This window comes from Symphodus melops, assembly GCF_947650265.1.
Source record: "Symphodus melops genome assembly, chromosome: 16".
NCBI classification, from domain to species: Eukaryota; Metazoa; Chordata; class Actinopteri; order Labriformes; family Labridae; genus Symphodus; species Symphodus melops.
The window spans coordinates 4,346,481-4,362,411 of record NC_136706.1 but is presented as its reverse complement, the minus strand read 5'-3'; the positions used below and the strand labels follow the sequence as shown (position 1 = coordinate 4,362,411).

At 40.1% G+C, this 15,931-nt stretch overlaps 1 protein-coding gene across 4 annotated transcripts in view; it reads left to right on the top strand.

The window, feature by feature from the left end:
- The window catches only part of rgs3a (regulator of G protein signaling 3a), a 148,266-nt gene that overhangs the window by 47,413 nt on the left and 84,922 nt on the right, over positions 1-15,931 (top strand). For 3 of the 4 annotated variants that reach the window (XM_079363578.1, XM_079363580.1, XM_079363579.1), the window contains 7 exons: positions 3,381-3,462; positions 4,702-4,807; positions 5,069-5,501; positions 7,914-7,953; positions 8,996-9,315; positions 10,696-10,773; positions 15,459-15,570. In XM_079363578.1, the coding sequence (XP_079219704.1) occupies positions 3,381-3,462; positions 4,702-4,807; positions 5,069-5,501; positions 7,914-7,953; positions 8,996-9,315; positions 10,696-10,773; positions 15,459-15,570 (1,171 nt within the window). Of the gene's footprint in view, positions 1-3,380; positions 3,463-4,701; positions 4,808-5,068; positions 5,502-7,913; positions 7,954-8,995; positions 9,316-10,408; positions 10,493-10,695; positions 10,774-15,458; positions 15,571-15,931 lie in introns of those variants that run through there. The other variant, XM_079363581.1, reaches the window with a different exon arrangement.

Below are 15,931 nucleotides of genomic sequence, written 5' to 3'. Positions count from 1 at the left end.
ATTAATTCATGTTTTTAGCAAACTCCTTCAAACTGTTTCAATTTCACAAATCACTTTCTGGCAATGATTCAATTCGATTCTCAAATAACAGAGCGTGTCGTTTTAATAAACTGGGTATAAAAAAAGAGTAAAGCAAACCTCTAGTGGTCAATGGAGTCGGCCGTTTAACTTGCAGCACATAAATATTTGACCTGGCTGCATCGCTCTTATAATGGTGGTAGTGCGCGGTGGAAAATGCTCTTTTAACAGCTTGTCCAGCACTTCCTGAAAGGAATTATTGGCTGAGCAGGATATTTAAAGGAAGAGTGCTCTTTGAGAGGATTGCTCTACATTATTTATCCTATGTAGTGAAAAACAGTATTGCTACTGTATATCAGCCTACACCAACATCCTTACATCTGGAAGCACATCTGTATGCCCACTGCACAAATCAGAAATCAAACAAGATGGGACAGAGTTTAACTAATTACTAATCCCAAAGGATGTTTTAGTGCTCTGAATCGTGAATAACAAAACAGAACTTTGCTTAAGTGCAAAGAAGCCGTGACTTACAGACTAAGAAGTCTGATCATTTAAAGCTCCTGTGAGGAATGTTCAGCTTCTTTTAAAACAATAATGACTTTTTATGATTTATAAAAGCGTGTCATCATTCTCGAGAAACATCCTTTTTTCTTATTACATTTAAAAGTATAGTGATACATATGGCTGTTTTAAGAAGACCGGACGAGATTATTTGTTTGATAAACACTCCACTACTTTTACATGGGCAGGAGAAAATCATTTATGTGAATACAGGTACCACCTGTATTCATCAGGGGGCGCCAAAACCCTCCTAACCATAAGTTTCTTATAGCAGCTATAAGAACAAAAGTATGCTCGGGAGTAAAAGTAGAAATGTAATGTGACGTAACATTAAATAATCATGTCAGTATATGTTAAAGAGTTTACAGAGAATCATTGTGATGCTTGGCAGACGGGACATTAAACACAGCTAGACAACTTTCTGCTGTGTGTTTGTGTGGATGTCTTAGTCTCTTAACACTCTCGTCTACTCATCCAGATAACTTTGTCTTTCCACATAGTGAAGGGCTGGTACATGTTATTGAGTTTACACCGACCTGTCTGCAGTAATTGTTACCTCTGCTGCTCGTTTGTAAAGCAGACCAGACATGTACTGCGATCATCAGATGCAGACTGGCAGGACTGCACTTGTGTCTGTCAGGATGCTGCAACTTGGATGAGGCATGAATATTTATAAACAACACATGTCTGAAAGCATACAGTGCTCCATGCAGGCTTATCTTCCTTGGGGTACGTCATCATTCATTACAGAGCTCAAATCAGATATTTTAGCCCTGTCACATTGCCCTTTGATTGAATTATTAATTCATTGAAAAAACCTTGCTCATACAATTTCAATATTTAATGCAGACTGGGAACTTCCCTCATTCATCTTTCTTCAGTCTCTTTGAGGCATGCGTGTTGTGATAGATGCACGATAAAAAGACTCCCTCTCAAGACAAATTCACTCTTATTTCATGTAATATTTCCCGGCATCCCTCCTCGTTTCTGTTTCACTTTGAAAATAATTCCTCTGCTTTCCTTAATAAGAGGGAAAGAGGGCATGGGACTGGCTCTCTAAAGCAGACCAGAGTCCAAGTGGTTGGGTTCAATATGCTTACAAATTAAATTAACGCTGTAAAGCCTCTGGAGTTTGGATGAATGGGTCCAAATTAGGCAGCACTGAGCGTTCCCTTCAAGGGACAAAATGTCTCGAGCAGCCTTTGATATGAAGAAGCTCTTACAGACGAGGCGTGAGACACTGATTTCTCTTTCATTTCTCTTGATTTTGAGTCAAAAACCTTCCTCTTTGGTATTTCCTTTCACATATTAAATCTCGAGCGGATCCTTCAACTGCTTCAAATGTTTTCCTGTTCTGTTTCTGTTCCATCTGTTCCTCTATTTGTCTTTGTCATCTCCACTCTCAGTCATTTATTACAAGTCCCCGAAGCCCTCTTTTTTTATCACTTTTAATCTTCCTTTCATTTGCTCTATCCCTGTTTATTGTCTCTTTGTCTCCATAACTACATTCACTCTGTTTCTGTTTCTCTTGCTCTGCATATTTTTTATTTTTTCGCTTATTGTTCTACATATTTTTCTCATCATGAAGCTTCAGTTTGATTTGTTTCTCTATTTCTCATAATCACATTGTGCATGGCTATATATTTTTGTAACATTTTTAAGCAAATGTGCACCCATGTGTGTATTTGAGGTTAAACTCTGCCAACGTGGTTTCTCCCTCTCATTACAAGGACATCTCATTGATTTGATCGAATGACACGCTTAATCAAGTTCTAGAAGTATCAAAGAGGTCGCAGGTGACAACCCTCATTTATTTTCCACCTAAGCAGGTAATAAAGTCAGCTGTGTTCCAGCAGAGCTTGTCAGTAATTATCCTGGCAGTGTCTGTTTGGAGTTAGAGAGAAATTCGAGGGCGGACAAATATGGCACGAGAACTGTAGCCCCCAACAACACGACATGGGCCACATGAAATCATCGGACTATAAAGGAATCCGAATCCTATCCGACATTTTAGGGTCATCACAAGCTTCAGGCCCACGAATAATGTCCGTGTTCCTCCAAGTCGCTCGGTCTTGGTCTTGGGTGGACTGTAATTTGGCAGCATGTACGTGTATCTTTCCTCTCTGCCAGAGACAGACAGAGAGAACGACAGTGTGTTTTGGGCCCCTGGTTGACAGCGGATGAGATGGAAAGTGAGATGTTTTGGATGGGAACGCTGTTGACTTTGGCTCAGACTGGCGGGCACAGGTACACAATGTTTGACCATGCCGGGTCAAAAGACAATGGGACAGAGGAATCAGCGCTGGCCCTGTTTGTGTGTGGGTGTAGAGATGATGTTTTTTAAGGCAGATGAACAGCATGTCTACAAGTGCTATAGCAACGAAGCATGAGATTTTCCGATTGAAGGGTACAGTTTTTGTGGGGATTTTCTTCTGTAGATCATCTGTACACAGTCACACAGGATAGGTGTAAAATAAAAGGCCATTTGTTCTCGGTAAATTCTGCATATTTAATTTGACCCAGGAATGTCCCCGTTCTCCTTCTCTCTGAGTTATCTTACCCACAGTCTGTTAATTGGGGTCACTGGGAAACTGCTGTCTGGACAGTTTTAAACGGATGTAGCAGACTCAAAGTCGATTTAATCCTCCTGTAGGAAGGAAGTCGGTTATTTTGCCAGCACGCTACTTCTGGTTCCTCAGGTAGAACAGGAGAGAGAGAGAGAGAGAGCGAGCGAGAGAGAGAGAATGCTATCTTCCTATCACAAATTGACTCTGTGTGTGTGTTTGTGTGTCCTACAGGTGACCATCCTTCGAGGAAAGGATGGATATGGCTTCACCATCTGCTCAGACTCTCCTGTGAGGGTGCAGGCTGTCGATCCAGGCAAGTTTTACACGAACACGACAAACACGTCAAGCACGACTCTGCAGAAAGAGGTTGTTTTTTAAATTTTGATGTCGCTCCTGTCTGGCTTTTGGACCCGAGCTGTTTAAAAATGAAGGAACACTATCTTCAAGATCAACATAAAACTTCACAGTTCAACTTTCAATTTTATGACCAAGACCCAGAAATCCCACCTTCACGAGACTGAAAGCAGTCATAAGCAAAGTTTCTCAATAAAAGTAGATTTGTTTACTACTCTTGAAATAACAGATATTTTCATTTTGAAGATCTGACAATGTATTACATGTATTACTAAGAAAGAAAAGGTGTGTATGTAACGTTTCATGAAGTAGATTTAGTCATAGTACCCTCCACACTAATCAATGATTCCAATGGGTTTCATCAGACAGTCTTTAAATCAGTTACTGTTGCTTGTCTCTGAAGTGAAGTCAGCATTTTAGATATTGGATGTGAAAACCTTCCAAATTCAATTTTGAACTGTTTTAATGTAAATGTACTTCATACATATTTATCTCATTTTAGAGTCATTTCCATTAAAGTCCTTTTTGGACTCTTGTACATTGTACATTATTCTACATTTTAAAAGTCTTACTTTACATGTCAAACACAAGCAACAACCTCCATTTTGAAAAGTGAATCTTATGCAGAAAGGAAAAACTGCAGTTCCTTGAGTGTCCTCTTGAAGCTATAGCTGCAAAAGCCCCATATTTCCTAACACCCATATTAAACAGTCCATTTTTAAGAGGTGGAAATACATAAGGAGTGACCTGAGTTTGGCATTTCGTTCACGTTATAGTTTTGGGGCGCAAGATAGCCTCACACTTATGTTGTGCACCCCATGAACAGAGGCTATAGTCCTTGCCATGCCCCACTCTCTGCTCCAAAAAAATCTCTATTAACTTATAGTATAGGCAAAAGATCCAAAAAAATAACTTACACAAGTCTAAGTACACGCAGGAGCAACTTTACTTTCAGTTTCTGTCCAGCGTCCCGTGACAGTAAGCAGCAGTGTATTGAAGACAGGATAGTTGGCATGCTGCCATCATGTCTTTGGACAATAAGCTAAATCTGATCTGATCAATGAGACGAGATGCAATGCAAACTGAATTTCACCTCACTACACCAAAGCAACATGAGTAATGTAGTAAAGTGCTGTAGAGAATAAAGGAATCTGACTGTGCTTAATCATTGAACTCATTACGTCTCTCACGCTGGCAGGGGGTCCGGCGGATCTGGCAGGCCTGCAGCAGTTGGACACTCTCCTGCAGCTAAATGGTCAGCCAGTGGAGCAGTGGAAATGTGTGGACCTAGCACACGCTATCAGGTAACGAGTCCAACAGGAAAGAGGATTATAGACTGTGGTGGAACCCAAATGTTTGAGAATGCTTTTCATTGGCTGATTCCAGTATTTGTGATAATTATCTGATAGCCTGAGAACTCTTATGAGTGAAGAATAAACAGATCTACATGAATGACTGAACACGGCCTGTGGGGCAGTGAGACCTTGTCAGATACATGTAGAGTATTTCCTGTTTAACAGAGTACTCATTCATTGCCTCCTCTCTTTCTTATGTCTTATTTGTAGAAACAGCTCTAATGAAATCACAGTGGTGGTCTGGCGCACAGGCCCCTCAGCTAAGCCTAATTTCGAGGGCCTCATCCACCGACCCTCCTACAAACCCTCCACCTCAAACTACGATGCCCCCTCACCACCTGTTCGCAGGCGTGCACCAGACCCTGGCACCAGCAAAACCCCGCCAGCCGTGCCGCCTCTCCCAGCCCACCACCGTGCCACCGCCGCCCGCCGGCTGCTCGTCAACGGCTCAGACGCTGGAAACAGCAGCGGCATAGGCTTAGGGACCCTCGGGTGGGGGGCTCAGGGAGGCTCGGCGGAGGAGCTGGACGGGAAACCGCGACTCCTCCACCACCCTCACACTGCCACGCTGAAGGGCACCAGGGTGAAGGCGTCCAACGGGGACAACTACATCATTCTGGCCCCCATCAACCCCGGAAGCCAGGTACCTCAAACTGGTGGTGGGCTGCATCTTCATCATCTCCTCCGTCCTCCTCATCCTCACCACGGTCACATGGTGGCTCATCCTAGATATGTCTCCTTACCTTACATCCCCGGTGCTGATAGATAGAAGGACTGTGTGTTTTGGTTAATGACATGTTTTGAACTCAGACTGAGTCCAGCTCAGTGTCGACTGAATAGCAAGAGGACACAATAACATATAACTAGCTGTTGATAATATATTGTATGCCTGTACTATGTGAAGCTATGCAACATTTTTTATTACGTTCTATCAACTTAATACAGTCCATGTTAGAAAAACAGTGCATTTGATTCTGACATAATTTATCTTACAGATATCACATAGAATGAATAAATAGTCTTTGTGCAATAGATCCTAAATCACAATTTTTAATGGCAACTGTCTGGTGCATTATTCTCCAGGAGTGTCATTTCTCGTAGATGGACTGAGGTGTACATCTAGATTTGTTAGCTTGATGCTAACACATATTGGAATTGGCTATTGATGGGCTAATAGAAGCTGAAAATTAAACTTCAGAAAAGATCTGGTCAGGTCAGGTAATATAAACTGTTCCTTAAGTTAAGAGATGCTGTGTAACTGTCTAAGCATCCCTGCAGACTGTGAATGCAACACAAGACGGTTTCCTGTGTGTGGAATTAATTAAGGCCGAAATGTTCAGCCAAATCAAGAGGGCGTGCCATGATGCCTGTCACACATTAACGCTGCAGAAGTTTCTGGAAGAGGATGTCACAGTGTTCTGGAGATTTCATGTGTTGGTCTTGTACCCGTTGAGTTCAGCTGTTCGCCTGGACTCCACCAAAAATACAAAAATCTATATAATCTAAGATGAACTAATGTCTCCTCTTTATTGTATAGGAAAGTAAAGACTAAGCCCTGGTAGTCGTTTATACGAGCCGTGCCTGACTATTTTTAAAAAATAAATGTTTTTTAGTCAAATTAAAAGGCCAAATTGTATTTCAATTTTTCTCTTCAAACTCTGGTCCTTTGCACAATGAGCGGTTTAAATATAACATGCATGTACATGCATAGTAAGACATGTAAATTACATTTTATACAGTTTGTTTTCCATTTTTTTCATTAAGTGACACCATGTATACAAGATAAAGGCTTTGTTTAAAAAATAAAAATAAAGCAAACTCATTCAATCAAAAAGACTGAACTGAATTCCTCAGCTAACAAAACTAACCAGAAAAAACTAACCTGAAATCGAGCACAGCCTAACATCAATGTTGAACCACAAGATTCTAGTTAGCTATAAAGACGTTAGACGCTATAAATGTTCCAGAGCATTTCCTCTAAAAACAAACTAACACCTTTTGCTGTCGTATGTAGGCTTAGTCGTTCAGTTTGATGATCCAACTCACTTACTCTCCCTCTGTCTCGTGTCTCGTAAGTCCGTCTGTTGTGAGGAGTTGTGTTTTCGTCTGTGAGTGATAGAGTTCAGGTGGAGTGAGCGTTTTAAAACTTAAAATGAGATTTGTTAAAGAAAAAAAAATGGACACAAAAATCACACGAAAAAAGATTAATTGTAGAAAAGAAGCCTTGTGCAAAAAATCGCTGCGCATTTTAACGTATAGGAAATGTTCCCCTTTAAACAGCTGCCACTTCTATCCCAAATCAAAAAGGAGGCGGGGTTTTGGTGGTGGCCATCGCGGGCTAAATATACCAAAAGCCCTGCAGAAATGGGTCATGTTGGTGACATATAACACGGACGCAATATTCTAGTCTGCAAAGATCTTTTATAGCCCACACTACAGAAAATATTCATCATTTTGACCTAGCTCCTAATAAAATGTGTCAAACATAGTATGGCGTCTTTCAGTACCTCTCTGAACGGCGTCGTTATAGCGTGGGCAACATGTGATGTGGTGGCAGCTTTCTATCTTTACTCCCTCAGCTGATCTTAATTTGTTTTGACATTTTGAACCCTTCACTGACTCACCACAGTCAGTGCAGGTCAGATGAGTCCAGTTAAATCCTCGACTCCTGATTCAATTTCCATGCAGTAATCATGCCCAGCTCGTTCCCTGAACAGCAAACTCAAACTGCATTAACTCCACAAAAAGTGGATTTAGGAGAAAAATATGGAGGACTGAACATTTTATTATTACCATTCATATTACTGTAGAGTCATGTTTCAGTCATTCATTCATCATTACTGATTATAATGAGTACATACTTTATAAATATAATGTCGTGGAAGTCCACATCATGAAAAAAAAAACTGAACATGAATCAGTTGGCATACTGTGTTTAATGTCATTTACTGAATTTGATGTCTTTATTTTTTTTTTGTCCAGTCAGGACTCGAAGTTAAATCACTTTTCATCGTGACTTTTATGTGAATGTAATTGGATATTATTCTACTTTCAGATCTTACGACCTGTTTATCAAGACAACCAGGGTACATTAGGTAAGACCTGCACATTATATTAACTTATGTTCATTTTGTTCAAAGCTGCCGTGAACTCATGTGGATATTTTGGCTTGAAGCCTTTGTTTGATTTGGCTTTGGTGGTGCCTTTAATATTTTGGATGTAGCCCAATGTTAATTTAATTTTTGACTTCACATTTTAAGTTAGTGTCATTTGAATGAATTGGATTAAATGTCAAACATTTGGAACACTGGAGCCTTAAATGTAACTGACCTAAGGAGACACAAAAAACCGACACAAACATTTAAAGTGTTAACTGCTTAATGCCAGCAGTCAATATAAGAGCTGAACAATCATTTGAACTGTACATGAAACTAAACGTCAGAACATTTGTTTGTTTTTTGACAATTATCCTCAAAGGAGCAGCAGAAAATGAATGAATGGATGGATGGATATCCTCAAAGTGTGCAGCTTTTGTAACTGCAGTGCGATGTTTAAAAAAATATTGCTATTTTTGCGTGTGCACTCATTGGTGCAGCGTGTGCGAGACAGAGAACAGTTGTAAACGGGAGCGTAGAGACAGAAATGACATGCCGTCGTGTAAATAAGATCAGTGTTTAATATTTAATAAAATGACAAAGTATAGATCTGTTCTATGGGAAATGTATCCTTAAAAGACTTCTGTGGCGAACTGGTGCTATATAGAAAATTAGATTAAATACAAATAACTTGACCTGTATATTTTTTCACCGATAGGAACTCTTCTTGTGTGAAGATTAAACAAACCGGCTGAAACATGAACATGTTGTTGATGTTAGATCTCTGGATAGTTTGGAGGATTTTGACACTGTTCAACAGAGTCTAGCCAGCTGTTTGCAGTCTTAATGCTAAGCTAATTCTAATTCCATGTTTGCGTTTGCTAACAGATTTTTAGAATCTTATTAAAAAAAAGTATAGTTCCCTCAAACGTTTCACTGTTTAGGATCCCTTTAACGACTCATCACTACATCCAAAATAACTTTTACAACAACAAATCGACTACACGGATTGTATTGACCTTCTTCGCCTCTTGTGTCACAGCTGCCCGGGTGTACCCCTCACGGCAGGCCTCTGGTCAACAGTCTCAGGGTGGGAGCGGGGCTGCTTTCTCTGGAGGTGGTGGTGGCGGTGGCGGTGGTGGTGGCGGCGGCCTTGGACTCTCTAATCGCGCAGGATTCCTACGGCGGTCTAACAACTCAAAAACAACCAAGACTGCGTCCACCTCCACTCCTGCTGGTGCACAGAATGCCAACTTTGCCAACTACCAGAACTGTACCATTGTGCGCTCGCACACTTCACACGCAAACTACGGATACGTCAAAGTGGCACCTAAGATACTTATCTTCCCCATTTTTGTTCAAGTAAGCCTTTTGATTTGTGTTTTAGTTAGGATTGGGCCCGGTTTGCAAGCCATGCTCGTGTATTATTTTGCTGAATATTTTTGTAATTTATTTGGCCATTTTAGGGTTGTGGACAAATAAGCGGGCTGCTGTATTTCACCGCACTTTTTTAAAGGTTTATATTGGGGCTTTATTTCAGAGATAGGACAGTGGATAGAGTCAGAAATCAGCCCCTTAGTAGGATTTCCACATGAAGTAAGGAGTGGGCCATACGTTATCACAGCAGGTAAAAGTCATGAGGAACGTCACCGCAGGCTTGCAGGCAGGGTGTGACGATGTGTACATCACGTGGCCGGTGTGATCTTTGCGCACATAATAAAGCTGCTTCATAGTCTATTCAGCTCACCACTGTGTTCTGAGCTACTTGTTCGTTGATACTTTGAATTAGGGCCCGACATAGTTGACTTGTGGTGCCGATATCGACGTGGTTGAGATAAAACAATCTGTCTTCGATCTATGTCTAAAACGTATGAAGAGATGAAAATATAAACATTGATTGTAATATCGGCAAATATCTGTGATAAAATATACCAATAGTCATCTGATAAACTAATATCTGTTGGCCAATGAATCCGCCGGGTTCTACTTTGAATACTTACAACACGCTGATCTTGTATTTAAGCGTAGTGGACATCATGTGACGCAGCGTCTTGTTTACGTCATGAACTGCAGTAACAGACCGGTGCTTCACTCAGGCTTCGTCCATTAATATTTACAGTCTTTGATTAAAAATGAAAAAACAAACAGATTTTCACTCTTGTACTTTGGTGATTAGAAATCGTATTTGTATTTTATCTCAGCAGAATAGCTCCAATTGTTCAAGGGCAACTCACGTCGAAGTCTATGTCATTGCAAAATTGGTTCTTCCTGAGTATTCATATTGAAACCTTGAGCCCTGACCTCACAGACAGTTTCAATTTGACACGTTCGTACGCCGAACTAGCTTTCTGTCACACCTTGGACTTGAAAGGAAGTCTTCTCCGCCCACGCTACGAGCTACGAGCTCATCCTAAGTGTTAGTGTCTCATCGTGCACTTCCTTTTAATCTTAGTCCAAACTGTTTCAGTTGTGTTTCCCACAGTAGACAAGAGCTTGCTGTTTAACTGATCTTATGCACTGTGGAGCCAAAATGGATCTGGTACCTCACTTACTATCTTGTGAAAAAAATGCAGTTTTACGAACTTCAATTTAACTTTGAGAAACAGTAACAGTAGGCTACAGTTTGACCTGGCAGCTTACCTAGAGGAATACATCCATTCATATACTGTAGTCATTGGTGAAGATCTAGAAGAAATGATTATCAAATAGTAATGAGGTTCGTGTGTTTTGTTCCATGTGCAGCCTCTGGACCTGTGCAGCCGAGCTCTCATCATATCTGAGGAGATGATTCTTCATGAGAGCAAGCATCACTCTCTTAAGGTGAGCAGCATCAGTGTGTGTGTGTGTGTGTGTGAGTGAGCTCAGCTCAGCTTGTTTGTCTGTACTTGTTTCTTTTTTACTGTATTGGTGAGATTACATGAGAAGGGAGAAACAGGCATTAAAGGCAAAGCGAAAACGAGTATACACACATGATTTGTGATTTGTTTAAACGGTGTCGTCTTGAAGCCCGCTATTCAAACCCGAGAAGAGGGTGTCTGGTCGATATCCAAACATTTAGTTGAAAATGAGCTGAAAATTTACGGTGCAGGATTTGTGGGATGAAGAAGGAAAATGTAGACGGGAAATTTAGTTTTTTTTTTAAAAGTTTTAGAGTTTTATGGCTTTGGAAAGAAAAAAGATCTCCTCTCTCCTCTCCCCTCCCCTCCTCCTCCCTCCTCTCCTCTTCTCTCCTTTCCTTTCCTCTCCTCTGTAGTTACAAACCGCTTGTCATGTTGTCAAAACCACTTGTATATTTCAGATATTTGGCTTAAAGTGAAAGGCCATTATCCCAAAGAGTGTGTGCGTGTGTGTGTGTTGAACAGTTTTGTGTGTATAAAGAGAGCGAGAACAAAAAGAGAGCCACATTGTGAGAGGAGGTGCAGGATAGGACAGAACTTGTACCTCTCTGAACTCTCTGGCCCAAATCAGATGAGGAAGATGAATAATTGATAAATATGGCTGATGCCAAAGGTCTGACTGACAGAGAACTTCTGTTTTATGTATCAACAGGAGCTGTGGCGCCATCTGTACATGTACATATATATATATATATATATATATATATATATATATATATATATATATATACACACACACACACACACACACACATATGTGTGTATATATATATATATATATATATATATATATATATGTTCATAGAGCTTTCAAATTTTATTAAGCACACGAGGGTAGGTTGTTATGCATGATGAAATTATTTCATGCGTTGAAGAAGTGGAAAATCTTGAATACATTTGCATAAAAATCAAAAACAGACATTCTGCAGAATATCAAGAAATACAAAAATGCAGTGTACTATCTTCATGTTTTAGAAAAACTTTCAGGACTCAAAAATCAGTTCTGTATTTTTACCCAGAATGACTTGCATTTATCAGATCAAAAGCACCTGTCAGCTCAGTTCCCAGGATAGCTAACTTAAAGGTCCTGTGAGGATTCCTGAAAGAGAGACCGTGTGTGATGAATGCAGAGGCCACTTCTCGACCTACAGAAGCAAACAAATCCATCAGCTACAGGATGGATCATTTCTGTCTAATTATTAATAATACCTGAAGCTGCTTTCTACAGAGTAGGTGCCAGAGACCAAATGACCGACATCATGTTGCAGAAACAGCCTCTCCTTTTCTTTTCTTTTTTTTTTTTTTCGGGTTTATATTCTTGATGAGTGACACATTTGTTTATGAAAGCGGGATGAGATCGTTAGCTGCACAGTGTGACGCGTCAAAGATAAGATCAGTGAAGAGATGAGATGTAAGGCTTTGTCCACATGGGACACCAAACAGACACGAAGCAAAAGTTCCTGACTGGAGCTTTAATCTTCAGAATACATCAACTTCTGTTTTTAAGTAGTCAAAGAAAGTTCTCTTTATTGTCATTTCAATCAGTTACTAAGTACACAGTGAGTGCTACAGAGAACAATAGAGGATTAAGAATGAACTCGCAGGCTGAATGCATAAATAGTTACGTTAGCAAACCAAAAAGTGACTAAGACAGATAAAGTGGCCAAAAAACAATGAAGGTGGCAAAGACACAGTTAACAGTGATGTCGTCTTAAAACACAGAGCAGCATCAGCTGATCTATTTGTACTTATGACATGTAACTAGTGCACACAGTATACATGCATTAGACACAGTGCAATCATTAGAATGAATGTATCTATGTTCAGAAGTTGTGGAGATAGTGTGGGAAGTCTTTTTCTGCAAAATATGCAAGTTGCTCCGGAGAGGAAAGTGTGTGTGGAGTAACCTTTCTGTCAATGATTTTAAAATGATGCTTATCTTGCGGTTAATAAATGAAATCCTCGTGATGCAGGTTAATTAGTATGACTGCTCTGATGATGCAACAGTCAAATGCATAAATGTAAATATAATTATTTTGCCTAAACTTGTTTTTTGAGTGAGGAAACCTGACGTGCCTTTATTCTGCTGTTTGTTTCCAGCACCTTGATGAAGTCCGTGTGTATTCTGAGAGAGAGGGGTAGAAAGTGTTGTTTCCTCCACTCAGACTGCCGTTCTTTAATAAGCCCTGTCAGATAATCCTCGCCGTGCGGTGCACTGAAGTGCAGTGACTGCTGGCATGGAGGATAATTGCGGCCCCTCTCTCAGGGGATCGCACATAAAACAAATATTCAACAGCCAGAGTTTTTCAGGAGGGAGTTTCTCTCCCCTGAGCCTTTTTATAGGATCTGTTTTTCATGATATGTCGGTGTTGTTCCAGCTTTGACTTTTTATTCACCACAGTTTTATAAGTGTGCCTGGGAGGCAAACACACAAACATGTTTGATTATACATACATGAATGTCTTTCATTTTAATATCTGCACACGAACACTAAACACGATGGTGCATTTTTGATTTCATCCAAGGGGACACAACAGCCCTCGAACATGCAGGTCGTGAAAAGTTAACATGGTCATTTAAACTCAAATGTGAAGCGTAATCACCGAAAGCCGTGAAAAGTTTGTGAAGTATGTTCGTGTTTCTTTGTCATTAAAACTGTTTGCTGCTTGCGTTTCATTTGCCTTGTCCATGTTTATACTCTAACATCCTCTTCAACCCACTCAAGCGAAAACGATCTTGGTACACACACACACACACACACACACACACACCCACGCTAACCACATACTGGCTACATGTCAAACGCCTTCTCTGCTTTCTCTCCCCTCAGAGGAAGCCTCTAAAGTCAAAGCATTGTCTTGACACATTGCCCATCGACATGAATTCGAGCGTTATGTTACGGTGCATGAAAGCTCAAACTCACATCATGAACTTCCATACTTACATTGAGGCTATTTTTATACAATCTGCTTGTTACAGTGATTTTTTTTTACCCATTGTTCTTTTGCTTTTTTTTTTTTTACATTCACTTGAACGCCCGACTGGCACGGCTTTACTCGCTTTAACACGGCACAAGCATAAAGCCAGTCGAGTGCTGTCAAAGCAATCTGCACAAACGTTTCAAATCCAAATGAGGCTGAAATCTCTGAAATATTTCAAAAACACGTTTGGGAGTTTGCATGTTATAGGCGTCAGCTTGAAGTGCTGCCTCTTCTTGCCCAACATTTAGTTTTGCTTTACATTTGAGCAATACATAATCAGCAATCTGTTTTTTTTTATTATTATTTTTTTATTTTAGCAATAATCCCAGGTGGATGAAATAAGTCTCGAACATCACTAAGGCTATAAAAAAATACATTTTTGTCACAAAAGCATTTTCAGTTTTCTAAACGTCCTCTTTAATGAAAGCCGCTCTGTACCATGGCAAAACAGAAACAATAGACTGAATATTGTTAGAATACAAATAAGCATCAGGCTATTATAATATTTGTATATGCTGTTTGACACTAATGTAGTTCAAAAGTAATTGCCTGCCTTAAGCTAGTAGCCTGGCAGATGTGTGACTTCCTGGAGACGTTGGGCCATTACGCATCATCTAAATTTAATCCACTTTGAAACTAACATGAAACAAACTATGAATGTTTTAAGGTGAAGTTCAATCATCCATGCATTGTAGGCTAAGGGTAAAAGTTCATTTAGCTAAAAGGCAAGATGTGAATCGATGTACATATCATTATGGCCCTAATTGTGAATGTGTGCAGTGCATTTCCTGTGCTCGGACAGAGGTGGAGGGAAACCAAGCGGCAACTTCCTGTGTCGAGAAATGAAGTCAACGTGACAACGCATAAAGATATAACATGCTCTTTATTATTGATGAGGCTTTTCTATATAAGCTGCTGGCAGCCTACAGAAGGACAAAAGGAAGCAAATGCAGAAGTGTCAAAACTTGCGCTTCCTCGAGTGTCCACTTAGGTCTCATATTAAAATGTACATTTTAACGGTAGAATTTAACATGTTTGCAGCCACATGGGGGAAAACAGTTTTAGTCTCTATTGCTTATGTCTTAATTTCAATAATACTTAAAACTGGAGGTGAAATCCTGTTATAACGCATCTGTTTTCAGGGTGAAGCTCAGATTTATTTATAAAATTGCAGAATTTGATGGGTGGTTGAGTTGACTAACAGATGTGGGCCTCGTACTGAAGCTGTCTTCCTTGAGGCTTCGAGGCCGGCCTCACATGTGTCTCTTTGTCTGTTACGAGGTTGATATAAAAATAGTTGGAGATAGGATTTCCAATATAAGGACTGCCATCACCTCTACAGAGACCTGGAGGTCACTGAGACTGTGTCCATGTTTTACACAGTCTTTGGGGAAACCCTTCAGCAGGGGGTGATACTCTTTGAGTGTAAGGTGATGTATTTACATCTCACTGGACTGCAGATGAGAATCGAACATGGAATTAAATTTTGTATTTTTCTGTCTCCCTTGTTACCCTCCTTCAAACACACCCTCCTTGTCTTCTTCTTCCTTTTTTTTGGATCTCAATAAACTCCCCACCCCTCTCTGATCCATCTTCCTGTTCCATCTTTGCCCTTCCTGTCTTTTAGGTAACAGTATTTGTGTACACTGACTTGATGCTGGTGACCAGAGAAGATGAACCTGGCAGGTGTAATGTCCTTCAAAGTCCCCTGTACCTGCGTCAGCTGAGGCTCCAGGATGGTATGTATTTATTCACTCCCCTGCCTGCAATTAAAGCTCTATTTGAATTCACAATTTATTAATAAAAAGTTTAGCATGTGTTTAATGATGTTAAAACTTTTCCAAAGAGAACTAAATATCAACCAAAAAATAAAATTTGTAGGGGACATGCCTACTACATTTGATCTGGGATAATGAGTGGATTTGAGCCGTTTTGTAGAGATCTCATGAAATCCTTTTGTTGTAATGTGTGGTTATTAGTGTTCTTGACTCAAGATGTCGTCATTTATAACTACAAAAAAAAAAAGCCAAATGGAGCAGCAAGAAATTTGGTCAGTCTCACAGATGACTGGAGAAGATCCTGATGTACGTACTAATTCAA